General features: G+C 33.5%; 3 protein-coding genes across 4 annotated transcripts; all 3 read left to right on the top strand.

Annotated features, from left to right (window-relative positions):
* LOC18610425 (peptidyl-prolyl cis-trans isomerase CYP23) lies at positions 1,421-6,660 on the top strand. Its single transcript, XM_007046065.2, has 8 exons — positions 1,421-1,621; positions 1,858-1,971; positions 2,080-2,228; positions 2,932-3,004; positions 3,090-3,179; positions 3,840-3,879; positions 6,006-6,088; positions 6,178-6,660. The coding sequence occupies exons 1-8, from the start codon at positions 1,523-1,525 to the stop codon at positions 6,196-6,198; spliced, it is 669 nt and encodes a 222-aa protein (XP_007046127.2). The 5' UTR covers positions 1,421-1,522; the 3' UTR covers positions 6,199-6,660.
* Positions 14,099-15,428, top strand: LOC18610423 (transcription factor PRE6). Of its 2 annotated transcripts, XM_018114666.1 has the most exons (3): positions 14,099-14,715; positions 14,868-14,924; positions 15,116-15,428. In XM_018114666.1, the coding sequence occupies exons 1-3, from the start codon at positions 14,590-14,592 to the stop codon at positions 15,266-15,268; spliced, it is 336 nt and encodes a 111-aa protein (XP_017970155.1). In that variant the 5' UTR covers positions 14,099-14,589; the 3' UTR covers positions 15,269-15,428. The 2 variants fall into 2 exon arrangements, with proteins under 2 accessions (XP_017970155.1, XP_017970156.1); XM_018114667.1 differs by lacking the exon at positions 14,868-14,924 and having other exon boundaries at positions 14,215-14,715.
* Positions 19,282-21,617, top strand: LOC18610422 (binding partner of ACD11 1). The gene is made up of 5 exons (XM_018116549.1): positions 19,282-19,342; positions 19,559-19,696; positions 19,784-19,859; positions 20,614-20,724; positions 20,838-21,617. The coding sequence occupies exons 2-5, from the start codon at positions 19,581-19,583 to the stop codon at positions 21,267-21,269; spliced, it is 735 nt and encodes a 244-aa protein (XP_017972038.1). The 5' UTR covers positions 19,282-19,342; positions 19,559-19,580; the 3' UTR covers positions 21,270-21,617.

Here is a 21,636-nt window from a genome sequence, read left to right as displayed (position 1 = left end):
TCACCCTTAATCTAAAATCACTTAATAAATCAAAATACGGAATAATCAAACCGTTTGAGATAACCTTATGCAAATTTAAATATAAATTGATATAATGAACTTTGCATCTAGCTTTTTTATAGAAGAGAGAACGATCATTAGGTTAACTTTGAGTTTTATTCGGACAAATTATGTTTATTGAAAAAAAAATCGAAAACTCTCTATTAAAGAGATAATAATAGTTAGATAAAGTCTAAATTATATTACTGTGAATTGTTATTAGTCAAGAAAGATGCTTAGAGTTAATGATCAATATAATCCCAAAATGGTACTCAAACCCTTGGGGCCATGAGGGGTGTTGTGTTATAAAGTACTATAACCTTCCAAAGTTCAAACCAGTAAGTTAGTAAAACATTATACCTTAGAAACATTAATGTTATGATAATCATTTCTTTACATGACTTCAAACATACTTTCTAAGCACTTCTTGTAAAATTCACTAAAAAAAAAAAGGGTATTGGTTTTTGACAAACACTTCATCGACATAAATTTGATCAAAATTTTAAGTTATTCGTATATGTTGATAACACGATTTTAATGTTGTTGAAAATAAACATGATCTTTAAAGTTTTGACAGCATCACAATCATTATTGAATTGATTTTTGATTTAAGAGAAAGTAGGTTTTGGACATACACTTTATTGGCATAAATTTGATCAAAATTTCAAGTTACTGATAAATGTCGATAACATGATTTTAATATTGTTGAAAATAAATATAGTCTTTAAGGTTTTGACAACGTCACGATCATTATTGAATTGGTTTTTGATTTAAAAGAAAAGAGATTTTGAATAATGTTCTTCGGATAATTAAAAATTACATACATGTACTATTGAATCAAATTATGGGAATCATTCACCATTGTTAGGGTGAAGAATTGAAGATTGTCCTGTCAAAACTTGAAAGAAGTAATAAAAAACTCATGAGGGAAACTATAAATTAATTAGGAGGGCCCATGATTGGGCCCATTAAACATGAGAAGGGCTTTTGATGAAAAGACTGAACCATGGGTGAATTGGTGGAGCTAGAGCCGGGGGCCCCTTGTTCTAGCAAGAGGCTGACAGTTTCCGGCGACCGTGGCTTTTGCTGTTTTAATGAGAGAGGGGGAAGTTATTTGACTCACTGATCATCTCAATTTAATTCATTTATTTCAAAAACATTTATACAAATAAAATTCAATATCTTCCGTACCCGATTGTTATATTTATATTTAATTTTATTTAAAAAAGTTCATTTTCATTGAAAAATGTACTAATTGGGCCTAATTGTGAGCCCATATTGGATTTTATCTGCACAAGCATATTGGGCTATATTCAGTCAGCCCGAGACCCGGCCCAATTGAATAAAAATGAAAACTTTATTTATTTTTTCTTCATTAGAAGGAAAATGTATTTTGCGTAGTTGCAAAAACGGCAGAAGTAGGAGAGTTTGGGAGTTGACAAAACCCAAGTCTAGATCGGGTGCCAAAAAGGGGGAAGAACAGATGAAGATCATTTGTTGGGTGTGCTTAGTGTTTGTGATTACTAAAGTTGGTGCTTTGTCTGAAGAACCCCAGCTTAGTTCTGCTCGTGTTGTTTTCCAGGTTCTTTCTTTTTGTAGTAATTGATACCATTCAATTTGCTCTTTTTGGTTTCTGGGACTTGGGTCAAAATGGGTTTTTGTCTTTTTCATTACTTGACTTGTTTCATATATGTTACGTTGTGAATTATGGAAAAAAATGGGGTTTTTTTTTTTGGTTGTTAATGGTAGTAGTGAAAAGGTTTCTAACTCTTATGAGTTTGTTTGAAGTTTTCTAAAGCATTGCTTGTTGTAATGCAGACAAATTATGGAGACATTGAATTTGGATTCTTTCCAAGTGTTGCACCCAAAACTGTTGATCACATTTTTAAGCTTGTTCGTCTTGGTTGCTATAACACCAATCACTTCTTCAGGGTACGTGGTAGAACTGGGAAAAAAAAAAGGATCTTGGTTGCTAAGTTAGTTGATTCGTGCGATTTTGTTATGTGGGTAAGAATTATTATTATTTTAAACTTGTTGCAGGTGGATAGGGGCTTTGTTGCCCAAGTGGCAGATGTTGCAGGTGGAAGATCAGCTCCCATGAATGAGGAGCAAAGAAGGGAGGCTGAAAAGACTATTGTTGGTGAATTTAGTAATGTAAAGCATGTGAGAGGTATTCTTTCTATGGGGAGGTAAAAACACTTTATTTTTTTGTGAGTTCGTGTTTAATTTAATACTTACACCAAATTTGTTGCATAGGATTTCTCGGTTTGATGGTATTAATTATTGTTGCAATATGAAAGGGATTTGAGCTGTAAATGATTAAGCATCTAGAAATGTATCTGAGTCTTGTATATACTGCTCAAAGTATCAGAGATATTTAGTAGTCTTAATGAGCTTGAGTATACGTGTGAATTTTCTTTCAAGCTCTATGCTAAGCTATGAGATTGATTCATTGATTTCTTTTAGAACTAATGCCTCTGAAATTGTGCACTGATTGGGTGCTCCCTTTGGTAAAATGATCTCATATGATATCCTAATAAGCACCACATTTTATGAATGAGACTTGGCATGATCTCAGGGGTCATGTTGATTAACTTATGATTGTAAAGTATTTCATGGGGTATAAAGTGACCAGCTTTTACATTAACAGAAAATAATGATGGTTAGATATCTGTTCAGGATTTCCACCCTGAATTATGACCATGTTGGAGGAGTTGTTTGTGTAATCGTTACTCTTTTCATATTTCACATGGAACTCCTGAACCATGTGTTAGGACAGTAGACTAACTTGCTACTTATATTGAACTTTTCTAGCCATAATCTTTCTGAACTTTCTCTGTTTCTATAAACTTTTGATGTAGTAATGTGGCAACATGTTTTGCTTTGGTGTAGGTATTCTGATCCAGACAGTGCACAATCCTCATTTTCAATGCTTCTTGGAGATGCCCCTCATCTTGATCGGCAGGTATTCTAGTCACACATGCTGAGCATCATTGCAAATGATTATACGACAAGATGGCATACTTAACTGCTTCTGTTTATCTTTTCAGTATACAATTTTTGGTAAAGTCACTAAAGGTGATGAGACTTTGAGAAAGCTTGAGGAACTTCCTACTCGTCGTGAGGGAATCTTTGTAATGGTATACATCTGATACTGCTGTTTTTCTTTGTAATGCAAAGAAAATTTAGGATTTTTTTTTTTTACATTTGATAATGATTGTCAAGTTGGAGGCATCTCTAACAACCTTTAACATCATATTTTATGTTCAGCTTCCTTGACAGTTAGATGTTTTTTGTTATAGCTTTATGGCACCATTTCATTCGTTTTTGCAAAGAGGGACTTGCCCTTTTTTATTTTTTTTTTGTTTTACTAAATAATCTACTTACCTGTATAAAGAGGGAAAATGAAAAAGAAAGACCAAGAGGGGAGACACTGAGTCTGTGAGTCATGCAAGTTCCTCTTGTAATCATATGACTTTCACCATGTGATGTAAGATCTTGATGTATCTAGTTAAGTGGTCTGTTATGAATCTTATAATCTTCTTATTTAACACCCAAAAAGCTGAATGTAGGACAGAAAGCTGTCCTCTCCTGGTATCTCTGTCTTTATTATTCTTTTGTAACTATGCCTGTAAGTTATATCTACAAAATTTACCCCTTGCTCTAAGCCTCTAACTAATTAGTCTGATATAGCAATTTTGGATAAATGTAATGGTTATTTCAGTTTATGACTGATTTTAATCCATGTCACTTCTTTCTATGCTGTGAATACTAATTTTTGTCTATTTATCTTCTCCCAGCCTAAAGAGCGCATCACGATTCTGTCATCCTACTATTATGGTGAGAATTAGGCAGCCTCTTATGGCTTTCTTGTTCTAGAACCCTGCATTTTCTATATTGATGTCAAGGATGGACAAGGATGCATTCATATTTTTAGTCATTAATTCAACATTTTCTTGCATGTGTTCTTTACAGTTACATAAACTTTTCAAGAGACAAGAATTTAATCACTATATTGCCTTTGAAAATGCTTGCGTGGATATTGTCAAGCAGGTGATATGATATTGTCATCTGGTAGTTCTCCCAAGATGTGAAATTAGTAATTTTGTTATGCAGCATCAACAAAATATTAGGTAAAAAGAATGCATTATGACTGCATGTAGTTTTTCCTTGTTTTGGGTTTTCTTGATGTCACGAGCACTTAATATACTAAAAAATTACTGAGCTCAGTCCCTTTTTTTTTTCCCCAGTATATATTTGGATGAGGTATGGAAGGTTGCATATACACCATTCAATTGTACTACCCCTCCACCAGGAAAAGAACCGAAAATCTTCAGATTATGAAAACATATCCTAGTATCATAAGATAAACCATTATGGGATCTTGGAACAACCCACTGACCCTTTTATCACCTAAAGAAAAATCAATCACATCCTACTTCTGGAAAACCCATATTTGGTTGCTAATATTTGAGATTGGTTTCCAAAGAAATGGAGAGAAGTATAACAAGTAAATGGAAGAAATAGAACATGTTGTTGTTCTATTAAGAAAACTTTTTGGGATCACAAGGTCAAAATTTTGGGTGATCTGTGATGACTAGAGAGATAAATTCTTGATGACATCAAAATGGTTTCGATAGAGGATGATGGTTAGATTGATGACAATCTGGTGTAATGGAGTTTTCACTTTCCAATCTAAAAATTCCTCGAACAAGGGCTACGTATTGGCATGGTATAATTGGATAGTGTAATGATGGGTTTTAGACCTCAATCCAAATGGAATTCAAAGACACACAGACTCGTTCAGAATAGTTTTCATTTTCACCTTCTTACAAAAACTTCTATTCTGTTTAAAGATTTATAGCTATTGCATGATGCATTTTAATATTAATTCCATATCTTGTTTTCAAAGTAGTAGTCCTTAGGATCTGAGAAGCTATGCCTGGGAGAATCATTCTAGTAACTAGGTTCACTGTGCTGCTGCTAGAAGAATCCTAACACATGAAATTGCTTAAACTGGTTGATTCAGTGCATCTGTCATGAAACTTTTATTTTGGAACTTGAATAAGTGGTTTCTAGAAGTAAACTTTAATTCATGGATCAAGGGAATCAACTTGCTGGTTTTTTATGATGATAATTCTTAGCCTAGAAGTGTGAGATCAACTTAAACACAATTCATATGCTTGCTTGGCATGAGGTCTTCTCTTTGTCATTTTATTTGTTCCTCAACTGAACAGTTAATTACTGGCCAAAAGAAAAACTGAACAATTTATTGTATATGACTCAAATGGTCTAATAACATGTAGTATTACTATATGGAGATGACAACCTAATTGCTATTTGAATCATTGGTATATACTGTTGTTATTCTGTCATTTTGGATACCTTTCAGCTCATTTATTCAGCTAGAAGCTAGTGGGCATATAAGAGCAGTATCGTGTGTGAGTATATACATGCTTTTAAAAGAGGGGGAAAGAGGGGGAGTAACCTTCTTGAATGCAAAATTTTATGAGCCTCACCTGATAATAAAGGGTTGCAACATCAAAGGGGCAGCATACTGCATGTGGCTTCCGCATTTTTGATCTGGGATTTCTGGATCTACTCAGTATTATGTCACTTGTAGACCGGCTGTTCCACCACTTGAGCCTGTGATTTCTAGGTCACAATGGAGTAACCTTAGCTTTGCACAAGGGCTTGTTCTCCTTGTCAGACATTGTGGCCTGTCTAAAAATCTATGAAAATTAATAGCATCGGGTGTGTCTGCTTGGAGAGCAGGAAGATTTAAGTTTTTACTTATAACTAATTGACAACAATACCACATGCCAATGCACAATGTTCGTACAATTTAACATAGCCTATTCATAATGTTCTTTCTACTTGATTTTTACATGAAAACGGGGAAACTAATAAAAACGAAATTTTGTCATCCACACATTGTAAATTTTGCTGTTACTCTTTGATTTTAGATACTGAGATGGAGAGCTGCGAAAAAGAGAGGGGTATCTTGAAGCGAAGGCTTGCTGCATCTGCTGTTGAAATTGAAAGACAGGTGATTTTAAGCCCCGATTAACATGTAATTAAAATTGATACCAGTTGATATTCTCTTGGCAAGCTTGGACTAATCCTGTGCCATTGCAGCGAATGAAATGCTTCCCTTGAATTTCTAAGCAACAGCTGGATCAGCAAGGCCGAAGGCTATGATTCACATAGGTTGCAAAGACGTTCTTGGTGTTGTACAAAGTCAGAGACAGCATTGCAGATGTCGAATTCTGGTAGAAAAACAGTGACCAACATGCGTTCTATACTCTGTACCTAGCCGTTCCAAACAAAGGATGGTAAAAGAAAGAAAGAAAGTGTCTCTTGACCTTAATCTGTTTTTAGTTTCTTCTTGTGCCGAGGATTGGCTTTTGTGATAATGATGGTTGTTGACCTAGTGAAGTTCTGTCACTTTCTGGTCCTAATAATAACCCTATGAAACTAAGGGAGTGGTGTTCATTGTATTAGCCCGGATGAATGAAACCAACTGATTGGTATCTGGGGAAATTTCAAAATTTGTAAATCAGGTTCATATCTCTTCCTTGAATAAAACGGTTCTGAGAGTGAGTAATTTCCACTGGCAAAGCATTTGCAGGCAGTCTCTTGAGAATGGTTGTCATTTGTTATTGCAGAAAAGATTGAAACCCAATTTTGTTGCAAAACCAAGTTGTATATTGCTCTATTTTCTACTTACTGAGGGCAGAAATCCCTCTTCATTCCAGACAAAGAGCAAGGTTCATTACCATAGTTGTTTCATGGTAACTTCTCATTGAATTCTTTTACTGTTATACCAACATCCGAGCGGATAAGATATGGTAATGCAATCAGAGGCAAAGAACAGAAGAAGATGAAAGGGAGGAAGAACAGTTTTGAGTGATTGAATTCACCTTGTCAAGATCAAACATTGACTTTTGATATGTCTATGGCCCTACAGCAATATGGGGATCATTTCATAATCACATGTATGATTGAGGAAGCTATAATTTTGAGACAGCGACTGTGACTCTCCGTGTATTAACCGTTTCTGTTGTCTCTCTGCACTTTCACTTGTGCCACATTTCCATCAGCACAACAATCTCGAAATGTTCATAGAGAAAACATTACATGTGCTGCCTCCTGCTGTTTTCTGAGAAACCCAAACTAACTTTTTTCACTTCATTGACACATTTGGATCCTCTCGTCCCCATTTTTCTGCCTAGAACATGCAGTCCCCGTTATTCATCCTTCATCAGGTTTTGAAAGCTTCATCAACATTGTTACCAGCCGAAGCAAAAATGCCGTAAAAAAACCACCCGAAAAGAGTTGCTAAAGCACACAGCATTTCTCATTTGCCATCATGAACAGGTTCAGTTTGTTGTCTTTGTCTTAGATTATATGTTACATGTGCTCGGGGTTAGGGTGTTCAGGCACGGGTTTGTTATGTATTTTATAATTTTTTACATTGTTTTTAAAAATTAAAATGTCATATCCATATGAACAGTGAAATGTTTTAAAAAATATAGAATCCGTGTAAGTGTAAATAGAGCACATAGTATGAAAATGACAATTTCCCACAAAATTTGACATCAAGAAATGGAAGGGGGGGAGGTCTAGAATGTGATGGTGAGTCCCATATGAAGGCAGCCTTGCCGACTTTCGGGCAGCTGCAGTCTTGGGATGCATCACTTTAAGGCTTCAAGATGTCTCAAACACGGCAGAGGGGAACATCCCACATGGGTGAATGGTAAAGACAGTGGCACAAGGGTTTGATTTCCGAAAGATCAATTTCGGACCACACAGTCTTTTCTCTTTGGCTGTTCGGGCTGGTTCCTTCTTAGGTCAATTTTCACGGGGATTGACTATCTTCAGACAACAAAGCTAACAGTCACATGAAATATGAAAGCCAAAACATTCACATTTTAATGTCTGGTTACCCATATCGGTCCAAATACATCATGGGCTATTGTAATGTTGGCTGATCATAGCTTCAAAGCCATGGAAAAACAAAATAAAGAAGAAAAAAGAAACCTATACAACTAGGAAAGAAAGGAAGTTATACTCAATTTTTATTTATTATTTGTTTTGTTTAATTTCATTATTTCGAAATTATCTTGTATTCAAAATTAGATGTTATAAGTTAATATTATATTTTATTTTCAAATTATCATCTACATATCACTTTTACATTTTCAATTATTTATATCGAAGTAGATCTTATACAATGACTCAATTAGCCTGACGTTATGTTGATGTAAGGGTTTTTTTCTATATGCAAAGTTTAGAGAAAGAAGGAGAGAATTAGAACTATTTCACCAGCAGTTGAAGGGCAAAGTTTTTGTGGTGGCTGGCAATGCATGAGGACTAGGAAATACAAAGATTTAAAAGAGGAACAGAGGCTGCTTGTCTGGGGTTTGAACTACATCAATTGGTCAGCCGTTTGGGCTGCAAATGGCCAGTCTCGTGGCTTGCCACGCTACTCATTGACAGCATCGGGCCAACATAAATTTGTCACATGGCTGGCTCCGCCATTATTGCTGCTTGCGGCCATCCATGAACCAAAAGCATATACCCAAAGTTTTACTTTTGTCATGCTCCTGAAAACTCTTTTGCTTTGATCTCTCGAACATGGTCTAAAACTGTCATGGTTTCTCCTTGGCGTGGACGCCATGGTAAAAGAGTTTAAGGTTTTTCCAAGTTCCAGGTACTGACAGCAAGATCTCTTTACCTAAAAGGGTTGAAAGAATTGAGTCTAGACAGCTGCCGTTTACCGTCAAGTCCTCGCCTTGACGTGAATAAATATTCTTTTGCTAATATTGTCGGGTTTCTAGGGAGTTTTAAAATCGAAATACGAAAAAAATGTACTTAAAAAATTAGATTTGAATTTCTTTTAATAAAAAAAATTCAATTCTATATAAGCATTACGTATAATACTTTTATTTTGATATAATTGAATTCGTAACAGATTTAGATATCGAGATTTACGTTCTGATACTTTTAACTCTTGTACCGATTTTGGTATTTTAATAAAAGTTTTTATGGTTTAGAGAGAAAAAACAGGGTTGGTGGGAAGTAGGAACTGCTAGGCAAATCAATGGTAGAAGGTGTGTATATATACTTCTATATATGTTTCAATGTTTGGTTTATTCTCAAAGGAAACCTGACCAAAGCAAATAGTTAGAACATTCTACCAATTTTTATCAAATTTTGAGCAGTAGCTCTCTGGGGGGACCGTCACTTGGACAAAGCAGCTATTTCAACAAGAAAAACATGTTCGGAGAACAAAGAATAAGATAAAACCTACTTGTCTGTTTTTTTGGTATGCCTCTTGGGACTATGCAAAGGGTTAGACTCAAAATAATTTGGCCACGAGAAAACTTTATTATCTTATAAATATAACCGTCCATTTTTCTTTCTTCAGCTGTTTTGTTTTCCCCGAGTATTTTTTAACTGAATCTAACAATGTATTATGTTCTGTTTGGAAAGCATGAAAATGTTTTTCGAAATTTAAGAACGTAAGATAATATTTTTAAAAATAGACTTTCCACTTTTTCCTCTTTAACAATTTCGGGTATTTTATATAATTGATGAATGTTTTGAAAAATGGATCGTGATGGAAGATTTTTCATACGACAAATTAATTTTCAATTACTAAAAAGATCGAAAATCAATGCAAATTGCATGCTTTTGTTGTCATCCTTCCCTATAGGAAAATTAGGTCATTGCTGGTCCTCCATTTCAAAAGAGATTACGTGTAACATGTGCAAAGGGCTAGTAAAATATCTTCAAATTCCATACAAGAATGAATACCTCTCTCTCTCTCTCTCTCTCTATATATATATATATTNTACTACTCTCTCTCTCTCTCTCTCTATATATATATATAATTTGAACAAGTATCAAAGAAAACCATAAATTAATTCGAATTTCTATATTTAAAAATCTTGTAATGAACCTGAGAGAGAGAGACAGAGATCAGTGAGCTAGATGGATCGTACAAATTCCAGCTCTCATTCTTGGTTTCTTCTCGTTGACATGCTTTCGCATTCAATAGTAGATATTGGAACTCAACTCTTCAAGATCTTGAAAAATCTGATCCTCAATTGCAACTTGGTCACTAAATTAAATATTTTGCTCAAACTCTGAGGATGATTATATATTTCTTCAAAGATCTTTCAAGAATCTAATAAATTAATAATATTCATTATTAACTGGCAGGTTCTACTTGTCATTTGGACAATTCCCGACACCACCAAGTTACCTAATTAATCAGAATTTAATATATATATATGTTGATATGGGTAAGCTTAAAAGTGCAAAATCAACTAGCATCCTGTAAAGAATGGCAGTTTTTCTTCACACACATGATTCTGTCAGCAGAAAATTGGTATTAAAATATAGATGAGATCATGTGGTGAAGAAAGAAATTGTGGGTTATATTGCTTGTTCTGGTATCTTGCTAGTTGCTACTGACAACTGAAAATGCTTTACAACTTCATCATCCCAATTTTAAAATGTAGATCATTAACTGAACAAGGTATATATCTTGTTATTGGAACTTTCAGAGAGACGAATTCTTTAGCAGACGGCTTCAATTATTTTTATAACATATGAAGAAATGTCTAGCCAGTTTTTTGGCAATTGATCATTTATTTGATTAGAGTATAAAACTTTCATCAACTTAAATAACTTATAGTACATAATTTGACATCTCTAATTCTGTTATTTATTGTTTTTTCCATATTGTTTCTATCTATATATTATGAATATCAATTAAGATAAAAAATAATTCAAATTTAATTTAACGGTTATTATTTTTTAAAAAATTATCTACTATAAATAAATATGGATTAAGATAAACAAAAAAAAAAAAAAAAAGCTCAAACTTGACTTAACGGTTATTATTTCATTTAAGAGAATTGAATTCTATGGTTTAATCTCTTCACCTGCTTAAGGCTTCCTCAAATGTATCACTCTAGAAGAATGAACAATGAAGACATTGATTTTGTTCTTTAACCTTATTGATTGCACATTCAATAGCTATAATTAATGAGCTGAAACTATAGTTCTCAAGAAACCTTGCCATTAATGATATTGGACATTAATCAAATTTGTCAACTATATTAGTATCAGAATTCAATATATACCAACAAGCAGTCCTAGACTATTTGGTCTGGAAAAGCTGGTGTCATTCCTCCATGGTTGCCTAGTGGCATGCCGATCACCATGCAGAGAAAAGATGGTAAATTTAAAGACCCAAACTCAAAAGTGTTGCAAGTACTTTCCAATTGTGGTACTCCCCCACCGGGCCATAAGAACAATTGGGAAGAACTAGCTTTTCTTGATCAAACAAATTAAGTACTTTGGGTGATCATCGATCTTTTTGAGATTTACTCACCAGCACCAAACAGTTTGCAGATCATTTTATCTGTGCCGTGTTTATGTTTACCTTTACGACCTTCAATGGTTTGTAACATGCATGAATTTTAGAGGTCACATGGGAAGGAGGGGGCTTTTAGATGCATAGCCCTTCAATCACTCAGCAGTACAGCAACAAAACTTTGACTAAAAAAAATTGCGGTACTGTAGATCAGCATGCATGAAGGATACCCTGTCAAAGCCTGTTAATCAGGTTTTAAATGAGCTTAAGTTGCTAATTATCTCTGAATCAACTTTGAATTAGGTCCAAAATTAACGTTGTTTGTCATGTTTCATGGCTCAACAAGTGCCTACCCGACGACTCTCTGACCAATCTAACTTTCCACACGCAGGAATCTAGCCGGAAAAATGTGCAACATATGATATCACGTGCGGACATGGAAACACACCCAGCTCCTATTTTACTACTAATTCACTTCATTGTCGTAAAACAAAATTATATATTCTTTCAGTCTCATTTTATTTATCCATCTTTTTCTTCTAATTAAAATATCCGAGAATGAAGTTTTTTTTCAGTTTTAGATATTATTTTTATAACGAAAAGCATTGAACATCTATATCATAAAAAATTGAGAAAATTGTGATAGATAACCTTTTTCCTAAACCCAATTCAAAAATATCATTTATTATAATTTTAACTATTTTTAATCAATTTTTGACATGACTTGACAACAATGCCCTTTAAATAATTTCAAACAAATTAAAATGGTTTCGATTTTCTCTATTCTCTCATTCAGATAAAAATTTCAAAATTAAATCCCGATTCCTCTTTTTTGTTAAATATTGACTATTTCGTTATCTAACTCTCTCTCACTATCCCAAAAAGCAGTGATGACATTAAGATGTGTGTTTGAGGTTTTTGAGTTTATTGATTTATATTCATAAAACTTCAAAATTAAGAAGTTGAAATTGATTAAATATATTTGTAAATTAGAACACTGTATGGCTTTGGCAACTTAAATATGATTGTGAGTAAGCAAATCAATTAGTTATTACGTATTGCATTACCGGCTTTTAGACATTGTGTCACTAATTTTAGGTATTGTAAGACTGATTTTAAACATTATGTGACTTAATTATTGCATTTTTGATTTTTAGGTATTACGTGACTGGTTTTTAGGCATTGTATGACTAGGTTGTAAGCATTACGTGACTAATTTTTAGACAATACTTAAGTCACACAATGCCTAAAAAATAGTTACTCAATACCTAAAATTAGTCACGCAATACCCAAAAATCGGTTACGTAATGCTTAAAAACCACCAAAATTACTTAATTCTATTTAACAAAATCGTTAACTTCAAATAACACATCATATTCCATTTAACAATATAATCAACGAATATGCATACTTAGCGAATAATGCTCAAAGGGTTTTCTTCATATATCAAAAATCACTTCAAAATACTTAAAATGCTCAAAACACTTAAAGGTTTTTCTTCGTATATCAAAAAACACTTCAAAATGCTGAAAATACTTAAAGCTTTTTCTTTCTGATAAGAAATACTCTAGAGATAAATGGTCTGGCGAAGAAAGCGCAAAGGATATGAGTCGGTTTGAAACGCAGACCTAAACATATGAGTCAGTTTCATTAAGGGTAATTTTATCTAAAATTAATTTCTCTTGACTAAAAATAGTTAAAATTATAAAAAAAGGCTATTTTAAAAAACACCTTATTTATGAGGAGTATTTTTAAAAAGAACCCTAAAAAATTTTCAAATTTTAATATAAAGTACATCAAAATCAGAATTTTTACCTTAATTTTAGTAAAAGTTGAAAAAAGTTAATTTTTAAAAACAAAAAAAGAGTAATTATTATATAGTCTGAAATCTAATCTCCGTGAAAATCAAATGGGACGAATATATAAAAAAGGGAGGAAATAATTATTTTATAGTGTTCAATCTAAGTGAGGTAAGATCATTCCCTAGATATCCAAAAACTAGGAAACTTTTTGAACTGAGATAATATATTCTATAATGCCCAAAAAGATGTGCTTTTAAGGACTATACTTTAACCCCCCTCCAAAGCTTGCTCCACCCCAAGAATTGTTTATTTTCTCTTGTCTAAGAAAGAACCAAACTTATATAATATAATAAAAATAATATGAAATACAAGAAAAACGTTGCCGAGGAATAGGGTAGGGTGTAACGCAGAGATGACGAGACGACACGTGCCATGTCGTGACCAAAATTATGGAAGAGATCATGGGGAGAAGGAGATAAAAAGCTGACTGGTCAACAATGTCGATTGCCTTCTACCTTCCCAATTTGCTCTCTCTCTCCCTATCACTCTCTGGTTACACATTGGCTGAAGAGAACAGAGATAAAATAATTAAAAAAATGAACAAAGAAAGAAAACAAAGAGAGGGTGTTGGGTTTTTGGTTTGGTATGAAATGAAAATGAAAATGAATATATAATATTTATATAAATATATATACAGTGATATTTATAGTTATATAATTCAAATGACAGGAAGTAGTAAGATAACGTGGGCTTGCGTGCTAAACTGACAGAAGGGAGGCCCGCGGAGTTGGGTGATTATCGAGCACATTTGCCCTTAACCCACTTGGGTGCTAACCCCAGTTCGGGGACACACAAGAGAAGGACAGTATGGCGTATCTCTCTACTTTGTTTTGATTCCTCTCTTTTACTGTTTCTTCTCTCCTCTGTACATGCACGCGCATACATACATACATATACAGTATCAAAAGAAAGAAAAAAAAACACACTACTTAGAGGAGAAACCCTATTTAATGAGCAGCATAGCCCACTGCTTTCTTCCATGCAATTGTCTCTTGTTCACTATCCAGCATCAGTTCTCTAGCTTTCTTGCTCTCTCTCTCTTTCTTTTTTTTTTTCACTTGGTTTACCTTATCTCCTCTAGTCCATAACTTGTGTCTTTTAGCATTTCTCTTTTGCTCTCATCAGTTTGTTATTCTATTCCCATACCTCCATTTTTGTTAGGTATCTTTCTCTGACAAAACACCACCCCATTTGTCTCTAATCAAGTGCTTCATTACATTTTTTTTAGCTGTTTCTCCCTCTCTGTCTTAAACCTTCATTTTGTTTTCTGACAAGATATACTAGTTTTTAGCCACAATGTCAAGCAGAAGATCACGTTCCAGGCAGTCAGGTGTTTCCAGGATCACAGATGATCAGATCACCGATCTTGTTTCCAAGTTGCAACAGCTTATCCCTGAGCTTCGAGGAAGGCGCTCCGACAAGGTACCAAACCAGTGGTCTTTCTTTTACATTTCTCTCCAAACCCCCCATCCTCTCTCTCTCTCTCTCTCTTTCTCTCTCTTTCTACTTGGAATTCAATTTCTTTACTCTCCTTCCTTCCTTTCTTTTGTGTGGCCTGCGTTTCACTTTTGTAGATAAGTCATATTCACAGCCTCATTTATTTTCATGTGGTGCATAGCAACAAGTTGAAGGTGTGGGACTCAATCTGTTCCCTTTTAGCATGCATCATGTTTAGCCATCACACTCAGAAAATGTATCAACAAACATTTCATGCTATCTAACCTCAACAAACCAAAAAACAAAAAAAAAACAAAACAAAACCCACCATAATTCTTAAACTCCCATGTTGTTTTTCTTAATCCTCTCTCTAAATTCTCTCCAGGTATCAGCTTCCAAGGTCTTACAGGAGACTTGCAACTATATCAGAAGCTTACACAGAGAGGTGGACGACCTCAGTGACCGGTTATCCGAGCTACTAGCTTCCACAGACACCGATAGCGACCAAGCAGCCATCATCAGGAGTTTACTTATGTAATCAGCCTTTGTTTTTTCACTATATTTACTTACCTTCCATATATCTAGGGTTTGGTGATCACTAGTAGCAATGCAGAACAAGTGTTTAATCCTTGTCAAAGACTTGTTTTAGTCAAGTCTATCGTCATATATTATAAAATAATAATAAAAAAAAAAAAAAAGGAACTTCTGGAGTTTCTAAATGTGTTGATTTCCAGCTATGATTTTCCAAGGAAATCACTGCCCCATTTCAATGCACCCAAGATAGAAATTTCAAGCATAATTTTTTTAAGATTATCTTCGGTTCTTCTGATGGTGACGCTCCTCATGGAATAAAACATGAATATGGCAGATTTTCAAAGTATAGAGGCTACTCCCTTTGGCTATACATATACACACGCACACACACACGTTAATCTTTTCTGTTAATTTGCGTTTTAAGGCTAGGATTAAGAGAGATTGTTAGGAGTGGACCCCCGAAAGGGTCAACCGGCGGAAGCTGACAGTCAGCTGACACGTGATTTACCGCACACCATTTCTATAGCTTGTAACAACATTACATGAACACGAACCCGTGAACCGTGACACTCGTTTTTATTTTACCTTTTATTGGTTACGAAACAGTTTCAAGTCTACGCCGACGACTTTAATCTGATTCCAGTTTTACCGTCATTTTATATGCCTCATTGCTGACGAGCAAAGAGAGAGCAGTGTGGGTCGAGATTAATTTATATGGCGTGTTGCATGAGCATGCACGACTTTGATCATTAAGCCCTTCAATTAGGAACTGGTAAATAGGGTTATTATCGTCTTATCATTAAGTTTTTAGGGTTCTTTGAGTTCGGGTCTATTTATACATAGATAGATATATATATATAAATATATATATTTTAAAGCTTTTAGTGTTTTTAATATTTGTCGAAATATCTTAATTTTTGTCCCTTGAAGATTTCACTATGCTTATTATTATATCAATTATTATCATATTATAAGTTTCCCTATATTGCAAAATGCGAAGGAAATACTACCGCAAATTAAGAACGTAGGTTATATACATATTTCTTGCAAGGCAAATTACATGTCAAAGATACTTATTTATAAATTACTGGCGCTTGAAATAATTATATATCCATTTTTTAAAACTATATATTTTTCTAGAGAAAGAGCTTAAAGAATGATAAAAAAAAAAATTGATACAGGTGATTACAATATAAATCTAGTAGAGTTTTCATACTTCCATGGTTAGGCAACAATGCTTTGAAATTTAGGATAAAATACTTAACATATTGATAACATGTTAAGATGTGCACGTGAGTTGAGTAAAAACAAGTACAAATAAGAGATTTACATAGGACAATAATAACTTAAAAGACATGCGGTAAGTGTGAAATTAAACTAAATATTTAGAGTTTTTCACCTACCGACTTTTTTGACACGTCATTTTAATCATGATATTACGTGTATATTACGATACTACGTGGTGTAAAAAATATATAAATTCACTTGTAAAATTTGGCAGCGTGAAAAAAGCTTGGTAAGATTTGAGACAACATGACAGTTTGTACGATTCGACACAATTAATATTGGGCTGATGCTTTCTGTGCAATTCGGATAGAAAACAACTCTGATGGATCAGTCTGGTCTCCAGAAACAGTTGGTGAGGAAGCAAGTCTGTGTACGCATTCTTTTTGTTCAGGGGCAGGGGAGGGGAGGGGGGGGTTTCCATTGCTAGCTTTTACTACACAGATTCTTTCAGTAATTTGTTTTTTTACTAGTTAGCAAGCATTTACCCTGTTGTGCCTGTGGTTAAAAATCAAACACTAGGCTCCAGCTAAGCCCAAAAGATAACTTTGGGGTTCTCTTTCTCTTTATCTGAAAGGCTGTAGATTGGATTTGTTTGGGTTGGGTAATAGTACCTTTGGGCCAGTGTCAGAGTTTCCGGGTCTGGGCGGACGTTGTCGGTAGCCAGGGTCGGAGTGCCATCGAGTTGAGTAGAGGAAGTCGATATAGTGTCAGGCTTGAGCTTGGTTCGATTAAAGAACTCGAAGCTCAAGCTCGGTTGAGTTTTATATTTTTTATGCTCCAGCTTTGTTCGAAAAACCAATCGAGCTGTTTGAGCTCAAGTTGATTCGGCTCGACGTTCATTTAATTATATAAGAAGTTCGAAACATGGCTCGGCTCAAGTTTGAGTTTGAAATCAAAATTAAATAAAATTTAAGAATACGTAAAAATATTATATTATATATATATATGGATATATAATATTAGAAATTAAATATTATAAAATTCGAACTGAGTTCGACTCGGTACAAAGTAGTTCCAATGCGAGTTCAGCTTGATAATAAACGAGTTGAATTCAAGTCCAGGAAGGTTAACTCGTTTGCACCTCTATTTGTAGACAAATGACTCACATATTTGAATTTTTCTTTGATATTTTAATAGTATAATGCTCAATTAAGCTTTTAAATTATTTTAAAAAATTTAAATAAGTTTAATTTTTTTATTACATTCAATTAAGTTTTTATATTTTTATCTTTGATCAAATAAACTTTTATGATTAATGATTGATTAATTCTTATTAACTTATATTATTTATTATTTTATATCTATATGGTACTAATATGACGTTGATGTAAATAATGAAAAATATCATATAATTATATTATCGTATCAAATTAACATGTCACAACCATTATTAGTGATGATATATTAGTATGTTATATTATCATCAATTATGATATTTTAGTATATTACGTCAACTCCATGAGGTATAAAATGACAAATGATATTTTAATTAAATTAATTATTAGTTGTAAGGGTTTATTTGACTATAAATAAAAACATAAGAATTTATTTAGCTCAAAAAAAGTATAAAAGCTTATTTGGCTCAAATAAAAATATAAGAGCTAATTTGAATGTAATAAAAATATAAATATTAATTTGATTTTTTAAAATAATTTAGGGACTTTTTTATTTATTATACCTATTTTAATTTAGAATTCAAACAAATAGATGAGTTATGGCATCCTTTCTTTGACATTGTAAGAATTAGAATAAAAAAGAGTTTAGTGAGACACAATTTTCCCATCCTTTTGAGTTCAAACAACCTTTAAATCTATTTCATATTACATCATGTACACCAAACCATTTGTTTTAGGATCTAAGACTAGTACCCATTAAGACCTTAAACTTTTTCTAATCTTTCAATTTATTATTATTATTTTGGGTCTAAGCAAATCATAGTCAATTGAGCTTTTTCTATTTCCCAAAATCTTATGATATAACTATAATTAATTGACATAATATCTAAATTTGTTTTGAATTATTTAAAAAAATTTATATTATTTTATTCATTCAATCAAACCTTTATGCTTTTTATTTGATTTAAATAAGTATTTCAAAATATCACTTATCATTTGATATCAAATGATGTTAACGTAACATATGAATGATAATATAACATAATAATATAATCATGTGATATTTTTTATTATTCATATTAGTGTCATATGGATATAAAATAATAAATGATATTTTAACTAATAATAGTTAATCTAAAAGTTGATTTAGATCAAAATAAAAAATATAAGTAATCAAATTCTATTTAGTCCTAGCATCATAAGAAAAAATAATATAATTAATAATAATTTTCGTAATAAAATGAAAATTAAAAGAATAAAAAGAGACGAATTCAAAATATCGAAAAAAATTATTACTACTAGATTGTAATTCCTTTTACATATATTACTGCTATATTATGCTATACTTTTGAAATGTTAATGCGATCAACATCACGATTATAAAAATAAATATCTAAAAATTATGTACTTTTTCAATTGAATGTTCATTTTTTAATCTATACAAAAATTATGCTTATTTTTCATAGCATTGACTTCTTTTAGCCATAATTTTTGACTAAAATTATGCTTTTTTTAATTATGATTTATTCTATTTCGCTCGGGTCAAAAATACCCGAACTCGATCCTAGGATAAAAGCGGGTCAAATAACCGCCTTCAAAAGAAATATGGGAGTAACCAACAAGCCAGTTTTCTTCAAGCTCCAGGTAAACCGGCAGCCCACGCGCGTCCTCCAGGTGTTTTTCCCGATTCTTCCTCTTTGATCTCAAGAATTTATTATCAAATTAATCTTTATTTTGCTATTATTCTTAATTTCTTTCTCGCCCGCGCGTGTTTTAGTTATTAACTGATTCTTGAATTTTCCGTCAATTTAATTTCTGTTCATGCTCATGATTCTTGAATCTTTTTTTTTTTAATTTAATTTAAGCTCAATATTCGTTAATCCTTTGAGTAGGTGAAGAAATTTTTGGAGAAAAATGAATGATTTTGGATATACAGTGGAGGTAACCGGCCTGTCTCCGAAAGCTACGGAGAAAGATGTTTACGATTTTTTCGCCTTCTCTGGTGCCATCGAACATGTCGAAATTGTTCGGTACTTTGAATTCTTAACAAAATTTCGATAATTTTGATAATTTTTATGTTTGTCCTTCATATTTGTTTCTTGTTTGGGATGAAGCAGGTCTGGTGATTATGCGTGTACTTCCTATGTGACATTCGAGAATGCTTATTCTCAAGAGACTGCGGTCTTGCTTAGCGTATGCGTTCGATTGTTTCATTCAAAAGTTTTCAGTTTCTGTTTAGAATCTTGTGATTGATGCATCCCTAAATTTCAACTTGTTTATCAGGCAATCTGTTGCCTACAACATTTGACTGGTACAAGGATCCTGAGCTTTATGTCAATGGCTGTTGTAGGTTAATTGGTTTCTTTATGCAAACCTTTTGAGTACTCTTGAATGGGTAGGTAGGTCGGATGTAGAAGATTTTTTAGACTCCATTTGATTGATACTTGTACTATTTGAACCAAAATGAGCCCTGGTTACAAGATTGAAAAAGTTACATAGCAAAGGGAGAATGAGTGAAGACAAACAGTTAAAAGGAGTATTCTACTTTGGTTCAAGTGTTTGAACATAACCTTGAACCCAGACTCAGAATATGGGCATGTTTTGAGGAAATTGGATATGGAGGTTCATATTGGAGTGGTGCAAGTATAAAGCTTTTCCTGTAGTTATGATCATGATTTCGTTGTTAAAACTTCTGCATTATTATCTCTCTATCTCTTTCTTTTGTCGTTATATCAAACTTTTGGTTAGATTGACTTTTGAGTGAAGTATATCTTGTTGCTTTATTTAGTTTCATTCCTTTATTTTTCTGTGTTCTAAGTTGATGTTTTCACATTGTGTCACAATTTGTAATCAGGATTACGCGTAATCGGAGTCTGTGAATTATGATTTTTCCATGATAATTATGTAATCTGTTTGTATTTTCTCTTTAAAAATCTTAACAATGTAGGGTGCGACAATTTTAGATCAACGTGTATGCATAACACGCTGGGGGCAATGTGAAGAGGAGTTTCATTTTTGGAACCCTTCAAGAAGCCATGAAGATGAAACAAGTTCAAGTGTATGCGACTTTTTATCTTTTTTTTGCTCATGAATTGATCCTTTCGGGCAATTTTTCTTTAGTAATTGTGTTCCATCTTCTTCACTTTTTTTTTTTTCTGTCTTGTATTGTAGCAACCTCCATTGAGAAGCCAATTTGCATCTCATGCTGGAGAAGCTGTTTCATTTGCTCAGGATGTTGTCAAAGCCATGCTGGCCAAGGGATATGTATTAGGCAAAGATGCTTTAACCAAAGCCAAAGCCTTTGACGAATCTCATCAAGTTTCGGCAACTGCTGCAGCTAAAGTTGCTGAACTAAGCGAGAGGATTGGGCTCACTGATAAATTTTGTGCAAGTGTTGAGGCTGTGAGATCTGTGGACCAGAGATACCACGTCTCAGAGAACACCAAATCAGCCATTTCCACAGCAGGAAGAACAGCTGCAGCTGCTGCAAACACTGTGATCAGCAGCAGCTACTTCTCCAGGGGAGCTCTCTGGGTTTCAGGTGCATTAGATCGGGCAGCTAAAGCTGCAGCTGACTTAGGGAATCGTGGTGTTCATCAGTAATATTTTGGTACTCTTACAGTTCCTGGTGTCGTGCATGAGCACCTCTTTCTGTATATGTAGCTAGCAGTTTGATGCTTATGTAGAGCAAATATTCAGCAGTATACATAGTCAAAATGGGAAAGAACAAAGAACTACGCATGCATACGTTAACGAACATATGCTTGGGTTGGAATAGAAGAGCAGCATCTGATTTCCTTTTATCATGCAGAAGTTTCCAGCTTCTCTTCTGCGCCTGTGGCAATTTTGAGATTTGCATTTTTCTTATGGAATGCTACATATTAAAAGCATTATGTGGTGGTATCATTTTCATGGAATTGAACTTCCATTTTCCAGTTAATGATTATCTGGATAATCTGCTTTGACTATC

Source organism: Theobroma cacao, chromosome 2, assembly GCF_000208745.1.
Source record: "Theobroma cacao cultivar B97-61/B2 chromosome 2, Criollo_cocoa_genome_V2, whole genome shotgun sequence".
In the NCBI taxonomy this organism is placed as follows: Eukaryota; Viridiplantae; Streptophyta; class Magnoliopsida; order Malvales; family Malvaceae; genus Theobroma; species Theobroma cacao.
Note: the sequence above shows the minus strand (reverse complement) of the source record. Positions and strands in the feature narration are given on the sequence as shown.

Coding starts and splice junctions, on each gene's coding strand:
- LOC18610422 (XM_018116549.1), top strand. CDS start 19,581: ATGAATGATTTTGGATATACAGTGGAGGTAACCGGCCTGTCTCCGAAA. Junction 19,697..19,783: donor GAACATGTCGAAATTGTTCG/GTACTTTGAATT, acceptor GGGATGAAGCAG/GTCTGGTGATTATGCGTGTA. Junction 19,860..20,613: donor AGACTGCGGTCTTGCTTAGC/GTATGCGTTCGA, acceptor TTAACAATGTAG/GGTGCGACAATTTTAGATCA.
- LOC18610423 (XM_018114666.1), top strand. CDS start 14,590: ATGTCAAGCAGAAGATCACGTTCCAGGCAGTCAGGTGTTTCCAGGATC. Junction 14,716..14,867: donor GAGGAAGGCGCTCCGACAAG/GTACCAAACCAG, acceptor TCACTTTTGTAG/ATAAGTCATATTCACAGCCT. Junction 14,925..15,115: donor TGCATAGCAACAAGTTGAAG/GTGTGGGACTCA, acceptor AATTCTCTCCAG/GTATCAGCTTCCAAGGTCTT.
- LOC18610425 (XM_007046065.2), top strand. CDS start 1,523: ATGAAGATCATTTGTTGGGTGTGCTTAGTGTTTGTGATTACTAAAGTT. Junction 2,229..2,931: donor GGTATTCTTTCTATGGGGAG/GTAAAAACACTT, acceptor GCTTTGGTGTAG/GTATTCTGATCCAGACAGTG. Junction 3,005..3,089: donor CCCCTCATCTTGATCGGCAG/GTATTCTAGTCA, acceptor TTATCTTTTCAG/TATACAATTTTTGGTAAAGT.